The following is an 18,029-nucleotide window of genomic DNA, read 5'->3' as shown; positions in this document are numbered from 1 at the left end:
AGTCTTCCCGAATACACCTCTTTCAGGCCTCTTGAAATATCGTATATTCATATCTTCCGTTGAGACCATACTACTGCATCGTTTACGCAATGTCGACATTTAGCGACGTGGATATGTCGAGCACGGAGAAGAGGGATGCTCAGGCGGCACTTCTGAGAGACCAACTCCAAGAATCTTTACAGTATTCGACGCCCAGGAAAAGCAGCAGGTTGACTCAGTGCATTGTGGTCCTGACCGCATTTTCTCTTGTCTGTGCCTCCACGGTCGGGTTCCTCGCCCTCAAGCAACACCTTACCACTTCACCTACGTCGATATCACACGATGACTTCTCCATGTCACAATCGTCTTGTATGACACCCTGTTATTAATGAATGAAATGAATACAGCAACATCTAACCATGGGTTTTCCGAGCAGGCGTCACACCTATGGCTCGTCCCGAATGGAGATCTCTCCCCGACCACCGACGATTTGCCTACACAGTCGCCGTAGAGCGCTTGATGAAGCTCCCGTCTCGTCTGGGGCTGAACACCAGTCGATACGACGACTTCACATACGTCCACATACAGGTGAAGAACCAAGTTCACCACACGGCTCTTTCGCTGCCTTGGCATCGGCTCTTCGTCTCCGTGTTTGAGCAGGTATTGACGACGGAAGGGAAATTCGACGGTCCGTTGCCGTAGGTAACCCACTCGCACAGATGAACGCGATGTGCGAAGTAGCGGCGCTAGCGATTCGCTGATGCTGGTGATAGATACTGGGACTGGACACTCGATGCCGCCGACCCTCTCATCTCGCCTATCTGGGACTCGCGTGTTGGATTCGGTGGCAACGGCACAGCGCCAGATAACTGCGTGACCGATGGCGTCCTCAGTAGTTATACAGCTGCCTATACCGAGGAGGGCTACGCGCCTCATTGTGTGACCCGCAAGTTCGACAGTACATATAAGGAAGGTGCGATGCACGGGGAGAAGTGGAGGCCGGAGGTCATCAAGGAGATCATAATGGGAGCTGCGACGTATGAGGACTTCAGGGATCAGCTCGAGAGCGGACCGCACAAGCAGTTGCATCTGGGCATCGGCGGAGAAATGAACTCGATCAGTTCTTCGAACGGTAGGCTCAGCTGGTGTTGGAGTTCGATAGTAGAGGAGGTGGTGGCTGACAGGAGGATCGCAGATCCGCTATTCTTCATCCACCATGCGCAGATTGACAGACTCTGGTGGCTTTGGCAACAGCAGCACCCCTCGCAGAGAAATGTAGAGTTTGCCGGGCCGAAATACGAAGACGGCGAGAGGGCGGCGACCGGAGCCGACGTGATGGACCGTGTCTTGATGCTTGGCCTGGGCAAGGACCACTCGGTCCGAGATCTTCTCACAACGAAATCGGATGTGCTTTGCTACAAGTACGCGATAGATCTGTAGAGGACTAAATATTGGGTGAACTAATAAGAAGATACTTTCGGGCGAAGGCATGTGTGGTCCAGTCTCAGGATCACCGCAATTTTCAGAAGTCTTCCCGCAGCCGCAGGGCTTCGTCTGTATCCAGCAACTGGAAATTCTCATCCCATGACTGGTCGATAGAGGCGTGTGGATGAAAGAAGTCGTCCATAGATCCTCCATGCGAAGAAGCCGGCCCACTACCGAGGAACAAAACCATCCGGACGATGAATAGCTTGCGCCCAGCGTCGGGACTAAATTTGAGAACTAGGAGACGTTAGTCTTCTATCAGTCAAGAAGCCAACAAAGCGCACACGGATGGATGTATCTGTCACCAGATATGTTGCAAGATGAAGTGTCCTGACCGGATCCAAGGAGCAAGTGCTGGATCTCGAACGGACGTCTGAATCTATGCCAAGTTTCGTCACAGGTATCCTTCCTGTACGATAAGATGTAAACTAGACTTACCGTTGTAACCAAAGTCTACGGTATATATGAGTGTCCGTACAGAGATGCACGGGAGATGAGCTTACCGGAAGCTTGCTGACAGACGGGCGACCGGAGATGACATCCCACGTAAGGCTCTCTGCAAAATTGTAGTGCGCTCTAGCTTTTTGGGCTTCCTTCAGCTCTCCCCTGTTGTTGCAGCCACTGGCAAGTATGGCATAGAGCAGAACCCTCTCTGCACCGTGAAGCGATGATTCTGTACCTGTGCTCTTCAGCAGCAGTCTTTCCGTATGCCGCGGGCTGATATACTCTCCTCCTCTTTCCGAGGAATTAGCTCGAGACACTTTTCATTGAGAGGAGGCCTCTCACAGGGGCGAACTATATAGGAATGCTAGATCCTGTCAGTCATATGACTTTTAGGCACGATACGAATTCATCTACCTTTAATATATGACCTTGCAGTCTCATCAAGCCCTTCAGTCATGTCCAGATGCTGCTCCAGAGCATGGAACTTGACCATACGAGCCTCCAGCTTAGGGAACAATTTGCCTTGCAAGCCCCGAGTTTCTGAGGACAAAGGAAGCGTGATCCCGCAAACTTTTTTCTAGGTACTCCAGCATCTGGCGGATCGGGACCGGTCGTACCTGTGGAGGTTCTCTGGGAGAGTTGGGTCTGGCTTGCATATCAATGCAGCCTGGTCCATCCCGCTCGCCTTGGTAGATTTCCCGAAAACTGAAGCGTTAGTTATGAAGTTGTAAACACGCCCTGGGAAAAACCCCTCATCTTGATTCTTACAGTTGGGTCATCGCCGGCTTGCTTGACTACTTGGCACATCTCGCTGTGGCGGAGTGAAAAAGAAGTCGCGGTCCTCACTCCCACTATCGACGCTACGCGGGTGTTCGTTCGTAGCTGGCTATCGTTCTTGAGATCTCGGGGAGGTTCAAGCTGCCAAATGCAAGGGTATTCAATGTCCTTTTCGTGCTCAAACCTCGTCGAAGAAAGTTGGTGTATTCGCGATTTGCATTGGACTTCTGTTTGATTTGGCGTAAAGCCTTTCCATGCTATATGATGATCGCTCACAGAACAGTTACCGCAACAGGGTCGCTCTCCACTGTAACGCAACTTTCTGTCTCTGCAGGCGGTGCAAGCACCTCGCCGTCTTCTGATTTTGGAGACCATTTTCCTTGAAATTAGTTTGAATTCTGATTGGTCTTATAAGCATTACTTCAGAATTGCCTCGAAATTGAACATGACTTGAATATGTCGATATCTGAACGATCGATGCCCGCGCTCGCGGGTCTTTGACAGCGTTAATGCATGTGTTGGATTAGCGATTGGGAATATATTCGTAACTTCGTAAGGTCGTCAAAGTACTTGCAATTGCAAAACACTCGGTTTGAAAGGTATCTGAATTCTGGTTGCTAAATCGATGATTATTGCTCTAAGAGAGCTGACTCCTTCTATACAATAAAAAGGAGTTACGTGTACTAGCTAAATACAAAGTTTACAAGCAAGTTGGGGGTCCCTTGACCTATGACAAGCTAAGCGAAGCATGCTTAATGGCCCGTGAACCTTGGTTCACGAGTAAGCTCCCCTCATACTACTAATTACTAGCTAAGGTCGATATAAATATACCGACAGCATGTGATGTGATCGGCGATCCTCTAGACATGGTCAAAGGACTGTATACGGTCAACATTCGTGAAGATTGGTTCGTAGTAACAACAGTTCGAATCCCACCAGATATGGCTATCGAAGACGTCCTAAAGAGTTCCGGAAGGTTTTCACATAAGCTTATATTGAATCATGGTGGCACAGCAGCGAAGACTTCTCTCTGAATGGTGGCATCGGTAAGGCACCCCGCTGGCTTGCCTGTGCTGACCTTCTAGATAATTTAATCCCCACTCTCCTTACAGAGAACAAGCCAATTGATTGGAGATATCGATTGCTCTCATTGAAGGATTGAAGCTCGATTAGACAGATGTCGCCAATTTCTCGGTTGCACGATTGGTTTCAATACGACCAACTCTGGTCGCATTCTACAGAGGTAGATCGATCACTCGGTCGCCGAAATATAACTTTACAGGCCAAGTGTCTCAAATTCTTTGTAATTGCTTGCTACCAAGAAGAATAAGGTGCAGGGCGAGCTAGCTGAGCTGACGCACAAGTTCAAAAGCACCGCTCACAGATCGTCGATCCGAGTCTTTCGTTGAAACCTCAGACGAGATGATCTCAAGCCGACAGGAGGCTCCTCACCAAGCATTCTGAGATCGGATTAGGTGGCTGCCAGTCTCTTTCTACAGTGGATATGAGAAACATTCCGACGTTAACTCGTAATAATTATCCAACCTCGAGTTGGCTAATGCATCAGCTTCGGTGTTGAATTCTCTCCGGACATGCCAAAACCACACAGGAATGTGATTCATCTCGAAATCCATCATCAGCTCGTCCAAGCGTTGGAACAGCTTCCAGTTTTCAACCGTCTGCTTCTTCGCAGTCCTGTATCCGTTCTTTTTCCACTTCCAGATATGCTCAGAGATACCCTGCACAAGGTAGGAGGAGTCCGACCGGATGAGCACCTTGCAGGCTACGCGACCATCTGGATCCCACGGCCTGAGAGCAAGCTGGAGTTTCTTAAGAGCAGCGATTGCTGCAAAAATTTCGGCGACTTGATTCGTAGGCGGATGATTTGAAGGCACAATGCGGGAGAAATTTTCATCGGAGCCCTCGCCGTGGAAAACACCATACGCGGCTCGTGCATCAGGTTGACCATTATTCCTGCAAGCACCATCGACGGCAATGACAATGCCTCCGCAATCTATCCTCTCGCCATCTAGAGCAACTACCGCCGTTCGGCTTGGAACCTTTATTCTGTTGGCACCACAGCCCGGACATGCTCCAACGATATCAGAATACTGTCCGTTGTAGAGCGGATGCCAGGCTGGATTGAAGGCACGAATTGGGTTCTCCGTGGTCTGAATCGGTCGTTCGTACCTCCTATGACAGTGTTCGTTCCATGGCATGATTGGACCTAGTACGGAGTGATCCGGTGGAGGATATTTGTTTCTGGACCTAGAGATCGTCAGATTGGGTTGAAGGTGTATATCATCCGGGGCTTACCTGGGATTTATCTCGATTAGCTGCTATCGATCCCTCTACCAAACCTTCACGAAACGCTCTTCTTTCTTCAGTTACCAACGTGGGTGTGGGAAAAGAGGACTGCTTGAATAGCGGACGGATCATTGAAGGCAAACGATGGGGTCGGGCAGAATAAGTACTCTGGAGGGCCAAGACATTGAAACTACGGCGGTCACATCCCTGTAGCGTTGCTTCAACGGTACAGCTACCGGTAGGGTAAGTGAAAGTCTCCTGGATCAAGCCTGCCGTTTCTTCACTAGCTCATCCGGGCAAAGGCAGGTAGAAGGGACTGCACACTCTTTTCCCGATTCAACCTCTATCATTTGCTGATTTGAAAATAAACAATAGAATCCGAATACCAGTCAGCCCGTGGCCATTGCCCTTGAATGGATGAGAATGCAAAAAAAAAAAAAATCGATACAATTTTGCAATCTGATGCTACTTGCGCAACAGCACTAATTTGATAGCCTTGCGTCAATAAGGGGAATCGATTAAACCGTCATGAGGCCATAAGGCAGAAACAGGCCCACACGCATTAGCCTCTCGGACGCCGAACTTTCGACCGATCTAATCCTAATCGGGTCCATAATAGCCCTAACTGTATCATTTCCGCTTCAACTACTCCGTAAACGATTGACTAATAAACGCGCTGGCAAAATCTGCTAGCTCGCTTAACTCCGTTACTTTGGAAAATCGAGTTTGAATCGAATTTGAGGTTTCGCTTGTAATTACTACGTAATTTGGTTCGAATACGGTATCAGGCGCGAGGCTCGTAACTTTATTTTCTTTTACTTTGATAGCGCTAGTCGTCGAATACCACGGTACAGGCGTAACTGTTACCCCTTGAGGGTGCCTCAAAAGTTTAGTTTCCTTTAAAAACCCCCTGGTTACCCTACCCTCAGGGTGCAATACTTACGCCTGGGACGTAGTAAATGTCGATGATGAAAAGTCCCCTGGTGCAATCCTTACAAACTACTACGTCGCAGGCGTAAGTATTACCCCTCGAGGGTAGGGAAAACAGGGGGTTTAAAGTGGAAACTAAACTTTTAAGGCACCCTCGAGGGGTAATACTTAGGCCTGTACCGTGGTACTTACTGTATCCCCCTAAAAGACGAAAAGTATATTCTTACTAGGGGTTGACCAGGGAGTTGTAGCCCTAACGCTTGTGAAGCAGTTCCTCAAGAATTCATTATTTCTTTATACCACGGTACAGGCCTAAGTATTACCCCTCGAGGGTGCCTTAAAAGTTTGGTTTCCACTTTAAACCCCCTGGTTATCCTATCCTCGAGGCGTAATACTTACGCCTGGGACGTAGCATAATTCGTAGTAAAATCGATATCAAGCAATGATTTTTGCTCAAGGAAAACTTACAAAATACTAAAAAATAAATATATACGTTATTTTGCTACATTTAATGAGCGGTCAGCTTAAAGGTCAAAATATGCTTTCACCAAGTGGGTCCGTCTTTTATTCCGGGAGGGGGATACCGGTAGTAGTAGTAGTACTTGGTATGATTCCAAAGCGCAAAAGAAAACCCGAATCCCGATTGCCTCTTATTTCCAGATTGTTTAACACTTAGTAGTGTCAATAATGGATGGATTTAAATCGGTTTCTATTTCATTTACCTTTCAGGCTGTGCAAGCTTGCTCTCTTATCGCCAAGATGATTTGGCGAGGTGAATTGGTAAAGACAAGACTGTGTTAGAATCCTTAGGCGGCACTAGCTGCTACTAACCCTCGATCTGTGCGCTGGCTGTAGCTGTCGGACGTGATCAGGTGATAGACCCGTCACGTGTAAAGACCTCTCCAGATGTATAAGCAGAGGGCTACTCCCTGAGTTCATCAGACAACCAATCAAGAAATCATTCCCTTGTTTTTGTATCCCCGTGTCACCGTTCAACAGTAGCTTAGTGTCGACTCTGCGTAATAGCCAGCATACTATGCTATTTTAAATGTAGAAATGAAGATCCTGAAACTGCACTGATCCCTATACACTAAAAATATTGGGTAGATGTTAGTGTCCGATACCCGCAAAGAGAAATACTGGTCCGAGCGCACCTTCCCAAACAAGCGAATGTCTACAATGAGGGACTTGCCGGTCTTGGCCATGATTATTCCTTAAAACCACAAAGCTACTAATCAATGCAAAACACTTTCGGGCTTCATTTCTCCCCTCGTAAAGCCGTCCTTAAGATGAGTCGAATTTGCGGCGATATTGCTCAACTATCCTACAGTTCACCGAGGCCGGTGTTTGTAGCCGGAGGAGTACACAGACACACATAGACACATATCCCGAAGCCAGTGTTATGTGTTGTAAAAGATCAACAAAGATGACTTTGTATAAGGCGCCAAAAAGGTAGAAGAACCATGCACCATTTAATCATGAGATCGGACACCAAAAGTGTAGAAAAGTTCTTTCCCTTCTAAGTACAGTAAAGGTAGCTTTCCTATCCATCGTCCAGCTAGTCTCAAGCTCAGAACCGTCTTTGTCTGAGAGTGGGCTAGATCCACCTCTCTACAATACAATACATGATTTTCAGACACATTGAACTCAGTCGAGAACGGTTGGCTGTCCGTCAATCGGCTGTGAATCCTCCGAGGGTTGGTCGTCTATGGTACCCGTGATCTGATATATCTCGTCCTTAGGATCTGGCCTCTGAAGAGTAGAAAGTCAGTGCATGTGATATGTAGGAAATCGAAAGCCCGAAGTAGGCGATTTCAGATATGCACTGAAGTATGGGAGCCCTAAGGCAACAGATCTTGGCCGTTACGTACCTGTCCCTCGTACCGGATGCTGACCCAGCTTTCCACAAGAGCCTCCACCGAATCGCGCACCTTCTTTGGTAGTGTTTCTAGACACTGAGATACCTCGCCATGGCTGGTTTGTAGGCGCCATGCCCATAATCCAAGGAAGAAGTATGCCATTCCGTTGCCCGTCTCCCAGTTGATTTCTGACGCCACGTAACCCCACCCGGCAAAACCGTACATTGTGATTATAGTGTCGATGAGAACCAAGGCCGTGGACATCAGGGGCGTTATCTCAAGATTGGCAGCCAAGTACCAGACGCCAATGAGGCTCCTGATATTGTTCCTGCATTCGACGAATTTGCGTGTGTTGTATTCGGCGGGGTAGCGGGCGTACTCTTGTGGTTCACGTTGGCAGTCTATCTGTTTTACGTATCAGCATGTTTCTCAAGCATCCGGAGCGGGCTTTTTCCATACATAAGCAAAGTACGGCAGAATTAGCCGGTCGAAGAATGGTCTTTCGTGTTGCTCAATCCATTGGATAAGAAGCTCTATAGCTTCGCAGGTGGTTTCAATATTCATTTGGTGCTCTGCACCTGCCCCATGGAGTATCCTGTCTAGCACGGGGGAAGCATATCTCGCATTGTTTTTGTCGCATAGATATTGCTTCCCTGACGGCATGACTTTGAAGATGACTGTGGACATAGCGTATGCAGACAATCCAGGTAATGTAGGTGACAAGAAATTATGCAGTTTTATTTCCGAAGCAGATCGTTATCGAGAGTCTTCTGTGTCGAGCGAGGTGTCGGAGTTTACATATATCAAAAGAACGTCGGGACTTACGCGGGAGGCAGGAGCTTCTACTAGGTGGACAATTTTTTCCCAAACCGAGCTAGTAGGCGACACGCTAGTGCACTGCAAGACTTCTCTTGATACATAGATATTTCACCAATCGCCTCTGCTGACGTAAAATATTTATACGCCGATATGGGCTCACATTAACACGATATGTGATAATCAAAGACTAACGCTGAAGCTTGATTGGGCGAGAAATTTTCTGATCTAAAAAAAATCTGAATAGCGCTCGCTATCTTTACCAGAAAATCGATATCATTTGATCATTTTCTTTCTGGTCTAAAGAAAAATTGAATGGAGCGAGTTATCTTTGCCTAAGCTTCGATTTCATTCGATCATTACTTTCTGGTTTAAGAAACAATTGAATGGAGCTAGCTGTCTTTATCCAAGCTTCGGTACCATTGCAGGCCAGGAGTAGGGGTTGCAACGGCGCGCCGGCAAAAACGTGAAATGCTCTGTGAGGTCCATTATTGGTTAAAGACGCTTAGAAACAAGGACTATTTAGAAAAGTGGATTTTATTTTGCACGTATTAAATGACCTCGCAGTCTTAACATGCATCGGATTCTTTGCCAAGGCATCTCCTTCTCCTCCAACCTATAGAATGAACTTTCAGTTGCTGAGCCAAATTGAGAGTGTTCTTCAAATCCAGCCCCCCTTTCATAAAGGGCCGTTTTTATATTTCAGCCGAAAGTGACCGCAATATTGCTTCAATAGTCATGTGCCTGTTTCTTTCCCATGTACCGCGGATCACATTTCTACCTATTCTTCTACCCAGACCGCTTCATTCTCAGAGCCATCGATGCGCCTAATATCGAATCTATCGATATCATTCTGTCGCTGAGATGCACATCTTGCATCGATTATGCCATGGGCAGTATACGTGGCTATGTTCTCGGGAGCCGCAGTGTGCGAAAACCGGTCTTGTGTCCGGCATAGTGGAAAGCGTAGCGGTGACGAAGGTGAGTGTGTGTTTATTGCGGAGTTCGAAGACCGAATGATGGAGTGGTAACAAGGAATATTCGGATCGAAAGGTTGATTTTGCCAGCGTTTATATATAGATGATATCTTCTTTGTGTCCGAAAATGCTGATTCAAATTCGGTCTGTAACCACCATCGTGAAACGAAGGCCACCCTTGGATTGAATGCAATGAGGGGCGAGTAAGTAATTTCAAACAAATAAAGAGCTGTGTCAGTATGTCTTGCCAACCTTAGTTAATGTCGGAATACGATTGAGTACAATGGAGTGGTTGGGACAAGTAGCGGGAGTTGGCCTTAGGCAGCTCACAGTAGCGTATGTCATTTGTCACGTGATACCGCAGCTTCCTTATAGGGAGCCATTTCCTAGGACCTTTAGAATAGATCAGACGCAACAACAATACAAAACTAGTCTGACCATCAAACCAACACCTGTGATATACCAATAGTTAATATAGCGTCAGCGTATCTTCAGGAGCATGCAGTAGATTTTCTCAGACAACAATATATCTGGGTTAAAATAACAGCGGCATGGCTATCCGAATTCATTGCTTTGCTATTCGATCTTGTTGCTAGGGAAAGGTGTGAGCAGGGTGCACTGGCCAGCCTTAGTAGTGCACGGACTTCAGCCTTGGCACGATTCCTACTACAACCTCATCCCAATTCCTAGTCCTAGAATAATACATGTCAATCAACCACACTCGAATGCTTCCTCCTGATCATCATCACTACGACTCTAATTGAGTACCAGCAATACATCTATGACCAATCCTTAACACGTCGCATCTGAAGTATTATAGTACCGGTTGGCCCGTCTAGTAAAATATATCGAAAGAATCGTATGTCTTCTCCCATTGCCCGGGCCCATTTCAGCCAGATATATTCTAACGCCGCTTAATACGATTGCTTTGATACCAGATAAAAGTTTCTTACCCTCCATTAGGCAACATGATAGCAAGGAAACGATGTTCCGGTTCTCGATTCTTACATTATAGCTACAAAGAATAGTGACACATCATTTTCGTTGCTCGCGAAGAGAGCTAAGACCAAATTGAGGCTGTATTGTATGACACCTTCAAACATTGAACCCAAATATAAACCTTTACGGGCTCTAAGTAGCTTCAGAGAAGTATCTTAGCTAGCAATCAAGTGGATCTTCGAAAACGAGCGGGTCATGAGGTTCAAGTTCTTGGATTTTGTACCCCTTTTTCTAAGTGAAGCCAACCCTCCCAAATGAAGTAAACAATCAACTTCCCAGACCAAACAACCAAACACTTAATCACGGATCTCTACATCAACGTACAAGCTCTTCGGACTGTATCACCCCAGATACACTCTCCTACCTCACGTTCCCTGCCCATCCCGACCCTGCTTCGCTGCTGCCGCAGCCTTCTTCACCCGTTTGGCATTTTCCTCTACCTCGTCGGCCATCCGTTTCATACAATTGACAAATCGATGCGGTGGATTATCGTTCCAACAATAGGCACATTGTATTCGCAATGGTCCATGACCCCTTGGCGCACTTAGTCTTCCGCTCTTCTTCTTTCTTGTCATTTTGACGCGCGGGTCGGGAAATATAAATATGGTGCTGTAAGTCTATAGCTGTGTGGCGATTCGAATATACTCGATCGAAGTAAGAATGTTTTCTGCTCTGAGATTCTAAGACGAGTCTTGGGAGAGGATAATCTCTGGATACTTATAAGTTCGCGTTCCTTGTGCTACTTGAAGTCTCGGGTCGCGGTGATGTCTCAACGCGCTTAACATGTCGTGGATCGAGCTCCGAGGACGTGAAATGTTTTGCCAAATTTCCTTTGAACGTTTCAGCTATGGTCTTGATCATTGTCTGTCTACATGAACCTCGTATTCGCATCTAATAGGGAGTGCCGCCACTGCTGAACCTTCAAAGTCATTGTTAGGTTGGCGAAGGGTCTGCCCCAAGCTATTGTTTCCCAACTAATTGCTATTCTAATGACTGAACCAGTAAATATCAAATTCAGAGAAAGTATTTCATAGCCGCGACATCTCTTTACGTATGCGATTCTTTTGTTAGCACCGCAACACGCGCAAAAGGCGTGCAATGGCGAATGATCGAAGCAATCTGTCACTTGGGCGTATGGATAGCGAACAACACATGTTTTAAAGCTAGCAGCGCTAGGTTTTGATTAATATTAAAGAAAAACAAATGTGCTTGATGCTGTGATGTTCTTTTCGCGCCGTCGCTCTGATTGATTTCGGAACAGTCCGTAAAGAGTGAAAGGTCAAGTTGAGCCTTGCGTGGTGTTAAGCCAGAAGCTCCATCAGTGCAAGAGCACATCTTGGCCCTAAAAGCTGTGAGGTCAACTCATATTATTATTATGAATACTACAATCCAAAGCCATAGTTTTACCTCGCCATTTATACCAAGTGAGCCTGAGTAGGCAAACTTTCTACTATCCCAACCCTCGCCCTTCGTCTCTTCCACCCTGGCCCTCAATATCCTAGAGAATTACACAGGCACCACCGAGTCCATTAATCACCCCACCTTCCACGACCCGCCCCCAAATTTCCACCTCTCGCCCTTTTTTTCTATCCTGTTCGCTCCTTCTAACCGGCTTGGCTTTGCCTGCAATGGCCTCCACGACTTCTTTTGTACTTTTCTCTCTTTCTGCAGCTAGTAGCGCGACTCGAACTTCGCAGTCGACCATCCAGTGCTCGCCGCCGCAGAACATGCATTTTGCTGGCGCATCTACGTGGTTACTGGTGGAGGCGGAGTTGGAGTTAGTGCCACGCGGAAAGTGGAAGGGGCCGAAGGACATCTTTCCGGGTTGGTGCGGTGGCAACTGAGGTGAAAGATGTATATGTTTTGCAAGAGTTGGTAGGAACTGGCTCGATGAAGTGAAGAAGTGGCGTTGGTAGGGAAGTGCCCGAGTAGTGGAAGCTGATGGGCCTTGTATCTGGACAGTCTTTGTCGGACGAGAGAATCTTCGAGATCAGGAGATTGTCTCGGGATCCAGATTCCGGATTCCCTGCTTCTTCACTTCTACAGATTTGAAACATATGCCTAACGGACCAAACTAAATTAACACGGATCAACACAAAGAGTTGCGAAAATATTAAAGATTTATATCTCTTTTATAGAATTAAAATCGATTATACTTTAACAAATTTATAAATTACTTGACATAATATTTAAATTCCAGATTTACCTAAGCTGTAGTAAATAGAGAGTCATATTCTTTATAAAAATTATTCTTTATAAAAGTCAAATTTACGATCATTATGCTTTTGATTGCCATCGCCGAACAAATCGTGGGTTTTATCTTTCACCTGGTCCACATCCCACTTCTCTTAGATTTTACCATCTGATTTAAGACAAAAGAAAATCTCAAAATTCATAAAGCTATGAAAAAATTATGATCAAAAACTACAGCTTATATTGGCCCATTTCCCTTCACAAGATCCAAATCCTTTTTGATCATGCGCGAAACTCATCTACTAATTAGCTACTACCCTCCTAAGATCTTTTTGTACTCGTACCATCTGCTTTCCATCCTTTCCCAGGACTTGATATCGCAATCAAAATCTTATTCACCTAAGCGGGTCTTACAATAGAGGCGCGGCTTCCAATAGATGAGAATTTTTTGTTGTTGTTGTTGTTGTATTTATTTACGTCGGGCGGGTAGCAGGCGAAGCCTGCCGCCCTAGGACCTCCCATAGGGTACGGCGACGTGCTAAGCTAAGGAGTTACATACAAGAAGGCCTCAGAAAGCAATTCAAAGTGTTGTAGCGAAGGCTACTATCGCATGCGCCCTTCCTTTACAAATAAGATGGATCACATAGAAAGAAACCTTTCATCAAAGGAAAACTACAAAAGAGAGAGTCAAGCATATACAAACTGCTGTAGCTAGCTAAAGGCGAGCTGTTCACGTCGCGTAGCGATAAGAATCAAGGCCGGACCGAGGTCAGCCGAGTATAAAAGAAAAAGTGAATACGAAAGCCCAAACTCCAAAAGAAAACCTAATATAATACACCAGTGCTAAAGAGAATTTCCTCGGAAGCGCACTACGCTATCCTAAAGTCTTAGTTCCGTAACGCGGTTGATCTAACGAGCCTTTATAGCTTGAGTAAAGCGGAGCGTACCCCGTTCTCCTTACCGAAGCAGTATCAGTTAGCTAGAGTAGCACCCTTATCGGGTGCAATGCTTAAAGTAGAACTTCGTAATAGTCAAGAAGGCTTGAAAATCGGCCGGATTGTTGAAGAGACCTTTAAAGAAGTCGTAAGCTTCCGGGATCGTGCTCGAAAGGGTCCGCGGTCGAGTCTTATAAAGCCAAGAAAAGAAGCGTCGTTGCGTGAATCGGCAGAAGGCTATATGCAAAAGGGACTTGCGTTTGCCGCAAGCATACCTTAAGTTAGCGTCGTAGTGCTAGAACTTAGTATAGTACCAAGTAAAGTCTCCGTGCGTAGTTCGGATCGCAAGTAGTCTGTGTAAGATATATCGTAAGAGTTCTAGCTCTAAGAGGGGCTTGACTAAGTATAGAAGGCCCTATTTCCGATACGAGCGTAAGAGCTTAAAAGAGCTTGCGCTCCACCAGGCTTTTCGTGCTTTATCCCGTATATCGCGGAAGAGTGTGCGGATGCCGCTGATCGTAAGTTGCGATGCTAGACCAGTGTCTTAATCCGGTTTCTTTACCTTTAAGTCTGCAAGCTTGTCCGCCCGTTCGTTCTTTTTAATGCTCATGTGCCTTAAGGACTATCGTATTCGCACGTCTCGAGTCTCCATCACCCCTTAGACGTTCAAGAACGCTTATTGCGATGATAAAGAAGCATTTCCGCGAAGACACTAGATGACTGATGTGCTGTCGATGCAAAGCTAGATCCGTCTCGCCGTCGGATAAGCGTGCACTACTCGTTCAAAGCTTTTCTATACCCTTATCGCCTTTGCGTTAAAGACGTAAGAGCAGTCGTTGATAAAGCCGTACTCGTGGCTTGTCTTTTGTCGTCCTCGATAAACTACGTACTCGTAGCTTACTAGTCGGTTGCCTTGGTCGTACTGTTCTAACCCGTCTGAAAAGATCGTGATGTCTTCTAGCGAGAGCTGTTGCCACTATGCTTTGAATGCGGCAGCAGCTTCTTTCTTCGTTTTGCCGTCCGCCGGGTCCCGTCTGCTCCCCGATATAAAGTGCGAAAGGACGAAGCGAAAGCGGAAAACGTTTAAGAAGAGAGTTCTTAGTCTTTAGATCTTAGTCTCGAGGATCCTAGTAGTCTTCGCGCCGCGACCGCGTTGTCGGATCCGCAAAAGTATCCGGCTGACTAGTAAGTGCTTGTCGTCCACCGTTTTCAGTCTCATTGCAAACCTAGCCTTAGCTTTTTCTAAAGCCGCAGTGCCGGAAAAGAGCCCGGCATCTCGAAAGAGCGTTGCCGTTAATGTCGTTCTCCAGACCGGGAGTACCCCGCGCGCCGCGAGGGTTATCGTCTTATTAATAAAGTCAACCATCCTTCCGACTCGAGCGCTAACAACTTCTAGTCTTCCGGACTTGCAGATTAAGCGATAGCGCCTTGCGTACTACGCCTCCGTGCCGTAAAGCACCGAAGGCAGCACGCAAGTAGTAACTGCCTTGCGTAATAAGGCCGCAAAAAGACCGTAGACTGTCTTAGCGAGACTGCGGATATGCTAAGCGACTTTCTTAGCCTTAGCCGCCCGTTCCCGGACGTATCGGCGGAACTTCAGCTTGCGATCAAACCAAACCTTAAGCTATCGTATCGCAAGTGTGTCCCCGTCTTTCGGACCCGTAGTGATGCACAGAATAATCATAGTATCGACTACGAGAAGGAAGGCATACGTGCCTTTCTTGCGAGAGAAGTGCATTATCTCGATCTTCTCCGGAGCGAAAGCGATCTTATAAGTGTTACTTTACTTAATAATAGAATTGACATCGTCTCGAAGCATAGCGATGTTCCGGTCGAAGGTGCGATTGACGCGATACAAACAGATATCGTTAGCGTACTCGAAGCGCAATGTCCGGTCTTAGTTAAGTAGCTCAGCTAAGTAGAGCATATAAAGCACCGGTGATAGCGAAGATCCTTGCGGAGTGCCGCACTTTACGTCGTAAGTGTCCGTGATTTCTTTCTTTAGTCGGACCTTGACCTTGCGGTTTGAAAGAAAGGATTCTATTAGCTTAAGCAGTAGGTACGGCCAGCCTTGCTCCGTCATGCGTTTAAAGAAGCGACGGGTCAAGACCGCATCGAAGGCTCCTTGGACGTCTATAGTGACTATAGTGACTTGGTATCCAGTTGCAAGTGCGGACTCGATGTCGTGTGTTAAGCACGAAGCGAGGTCTAATGCAGAGCGCCGTAAGAAGGCTCTTGCGTGTTGTAGGCTAAAGACGTCGTTAATAAGGGCAGTCTACGCAATTCTCTTCGCAACGATGCGCTCTAGTCCTTTGGAAATGCACGAGAGCAGAGCAATCGGTCGCTAAAAGCGGATAAAGGTCTTGTTTTTTTTCTTTACTTTAAAGATCATCGAGACTTCGGCGAGCTTCTACGCATCCGGGAAATAGTGAAGAGTTAAGCACTTGTTGAAGAAGCTATAAAAGAAGTGATGGACGTGTTGCTAGCATGCTTTAAGCAGTCGTACGGTGATCTTGTCCGTCCCGAGTAAAGTGCTTGTCACTTCGATCACGTAGGATTCTACTTCTTTTAGTGACACCGTAATATCTTAAGAGAGCCGGCCAGTGCTTTCTTAGCTAGCGAGTAGATCGTAGTCGAGGTTGTCGGCGGCGCTAAACCGTTTAAGGATGCTTTTTCGCAGCGCGTCCGCCTTCTCTTTAGTATCCTCGATAGCTTCGTCGTTGATTATTAAAAGGAGCGATTTTAGGTTCGGAGTGAGCTTGTGCCAGCTTATGACCTTATACAAGTCTTGGTCCGATTTCACTCCGTCGATCACGTAAGTCTAATAAGCCCTCTTGGCTTTTTTGACTGTAGCGAGCTAGTCTCGCGTTTCTTAGGTCGGTTCTCCGTCGTACACTACGGAGCGCGCTGCCAAGTGTTTCTTGTACGCTGTCTAGCAGTTTGCCGTCTACCATAGTGCAGCCGTCAGCCCTTCCCGGGCGAGCTGTCTCGCAACTTTTAAAGCAAAGTTGAAAGCAGTAGCTAAGCTGATCGCAAGCTGATCGAGTTTCTCGGTAGAATGTATCGTCCACGGGTCGGGGAGTTGATCTACGCTTAGCGCTATAAGCGAAGCGAATTTCTCGAGGTCTTGGTCCGGTATTCGGTATTGAAAGCGCTTTAAAGGAACGACTCTTCGGCTAAGGATAGTCGTGACTTGGGTCTCGTAGTCTAAGCTCGAATGGAAATCGGGGCGAATTGTCGTTTAAGTAAACGGGATATTTGAAAAGGTCAAGTCTAGAACGTGACCAGCTTTGTGGGTAGGGTCGCCCGGGAGTTTAATGTAGTCCATCCTACTAGCATTGGACCAGGCCGCAAGGTCTCCTCCTCGGCCCTTAAGCTTAACCCTTAGTTCGAACATATCGTGCTACATATTAAAGTCCCTTTCAATCAAGCACTTAGAAGGAGAGACGAAGTAGGTGATGTAATCTATAATCGGGTCTATTAAAGGTTGCCGATAGACGTTTAAAGTAGCGAAGCCGTTCACATCGACTTACAAGAGATCTTTATTGCGAATAGAACGGCGTTGCTAAGTGCAAAGACCTACGCTCTTGCGCACGTAAGTCATCACTCGTAATCGCTTAGCGAAGTACTAAGCATCGTCTTAACTATCTTACGATTCTATCGGAGCATAGCATTCGTAAGACGAGTGGTTTTGAGTTTTGGTGCCCGAGTGCGTATACGGCTCTTGGACACAAATAACGTCAATGTTTGCCGAATAGCAAAGGTGGAGTAAGGCAATGTGGTGTGGCTGCCCCTTGCTTACGTTCGCTTAACAGACTTGGATTTCTCTAAAGGGCTGTCGATTGCGGCGAGTGCCGCGGTGCCGTGTCGGCGTGCTTAACATATAGAATTGTTTTAAGCATCTCAGCTAGCAGCAATGCTTGAGCCTCCTATAGACGAGGAAGATGAGCTGGTAGTGTTGTCTACGTGATAGTCCGATATCGCTATTAGCGTGTCCTTTCTTTCGTTTATAGCAGAAAAGGCGCTGTCTATCAGAGTCTTTTCGTTAAGGTTCTTGCGCGTAGCCGTATTGCGCAGAAGTCTCGTAGCTTGCGTAGAAGACTAAGAAGAGGATTGTAAGGAGACGGCCTAGGAAGAGGTCGCTCGCTCGTGCTCTTGCACCGCAAGGGCGCGTCTTTTTCGAAAGGGAGCCGCGTTGACACCGGTGGCAAGAGTCTCTGGTTAAGAAGCCGGGGTCGGTTCGTTCTCCTCCGTCACAAGAGCAGTAGCAATAGCGTAGGCTTGGGCTCTTAGTCGTCGGACGGCGCCCAGCTCCTTCTTAGTGAAAG

General features: G+C 46.8%; 4 protein-coding genes across 4 annotated transcripts; 1 reads left to right on the top strand and 3 right to left on the bottom strand.

Moving 5' to 3' along the window:
• Positions 1-89: 89 nt before the first annotated feature.
• Positions 90-1,419, top strand: L3040_002792 (uncharacterized protein; the record flags this gene model as incomplete). The annotated part of the gene is made up of 4 exons (XM_007296257.2): positions 90-348; positions 416-677; positions 753-1,111; positions 1,175-1,419. 4 exons carry the CDS (start codon positions 90-92, stop codon positions 1,417-1,419), a joined length of 1,125 nt encoding a protein of 374 aa, XP_007296319.2.
• Positions 1,420-1,501: 82 nt separating this feature from the next.
• Positions 1,502-2,687, bottom strand: L3040_002791 (uncharacterized protein; the record flags this gene model as incomplete). The annotated part of the gene is made up of 8 exons (XM_066155681.1): positions 1,502-1,701; positions 1,903-1,917; positions 1,968-1,973; positions 2,144-2,199; positions 2,251-2,272; positions 2,323-2,413; positions 2,526-2,613; positions 2,677-2,687. 8 exons carry the CDS (start codon positions 2,685-2,687, stop codon positions 1,502-1,504), a joined length of 489 nt encoding a protein of 162 aa, XP_066012657.1.
• Positions 2,688-4,178: 1,491 nt separating this feature from the next.
• L3040_002790 (uncharacterized protein) lies at positions 4,179-5,124 on the bottom strand (the record flags this gene model as incomplete). Its single annotated transcript, XM_066155680.1, has 3 exons — positions 4,179-4,953; positions 5,002-5,024; positions 5,077-5,124. The coding sequence occupies 3 exons, from the start codon at positions 5,122-5,124 to the stop codon at positions 4,179-4,181; spliced, it is 846 nt and encodes a 281-aa protein (XP_066012656.1).
• Positions 5,125-7,569: 2,445 nt separating this feature from the next.
• On the bottom strand, positions 7,570-8,468 carry L3040_002789 (uncharacterized protein; the record flags this gene model as incomplete). The annotated part of the gene is made up of 3 exons (XM_007296259.2): positions 7,570-7,674; positions 7,794-8,186; positions 8,241-8,468. 3 exons carry the CDS (start codon positions 8,466-8,468, stop codon positions 7,570-7,572), a joined length of 726 nt encoding a protein of 241 aa, XP_007296321.2.
• Between the last annotated feature and the right edge of the window lie 9,561 nt (positions 8,469-18,029).

Source organism: Drepanopeziza brunnea (assembly GCF_022702325.1).
Source record: "Drepanopeziza brunnea f. sp. 'multigermtubi' strain 214-2 chromosome Unknown ctg3, whole genome shotgun sequence".
Classification (NCBI taxonomy): Eukaryota; Fungi; Ascomycota; class Leotiomycetes; order Helotiales; family Drepanopezizaceae; genus Drepanopeziza; species Drepanopeziza brunnea.
Note: the sequence above shows the minus strand (reverse complement) of the source record. Positions and strands in the feature narration are given on the sequence as shown.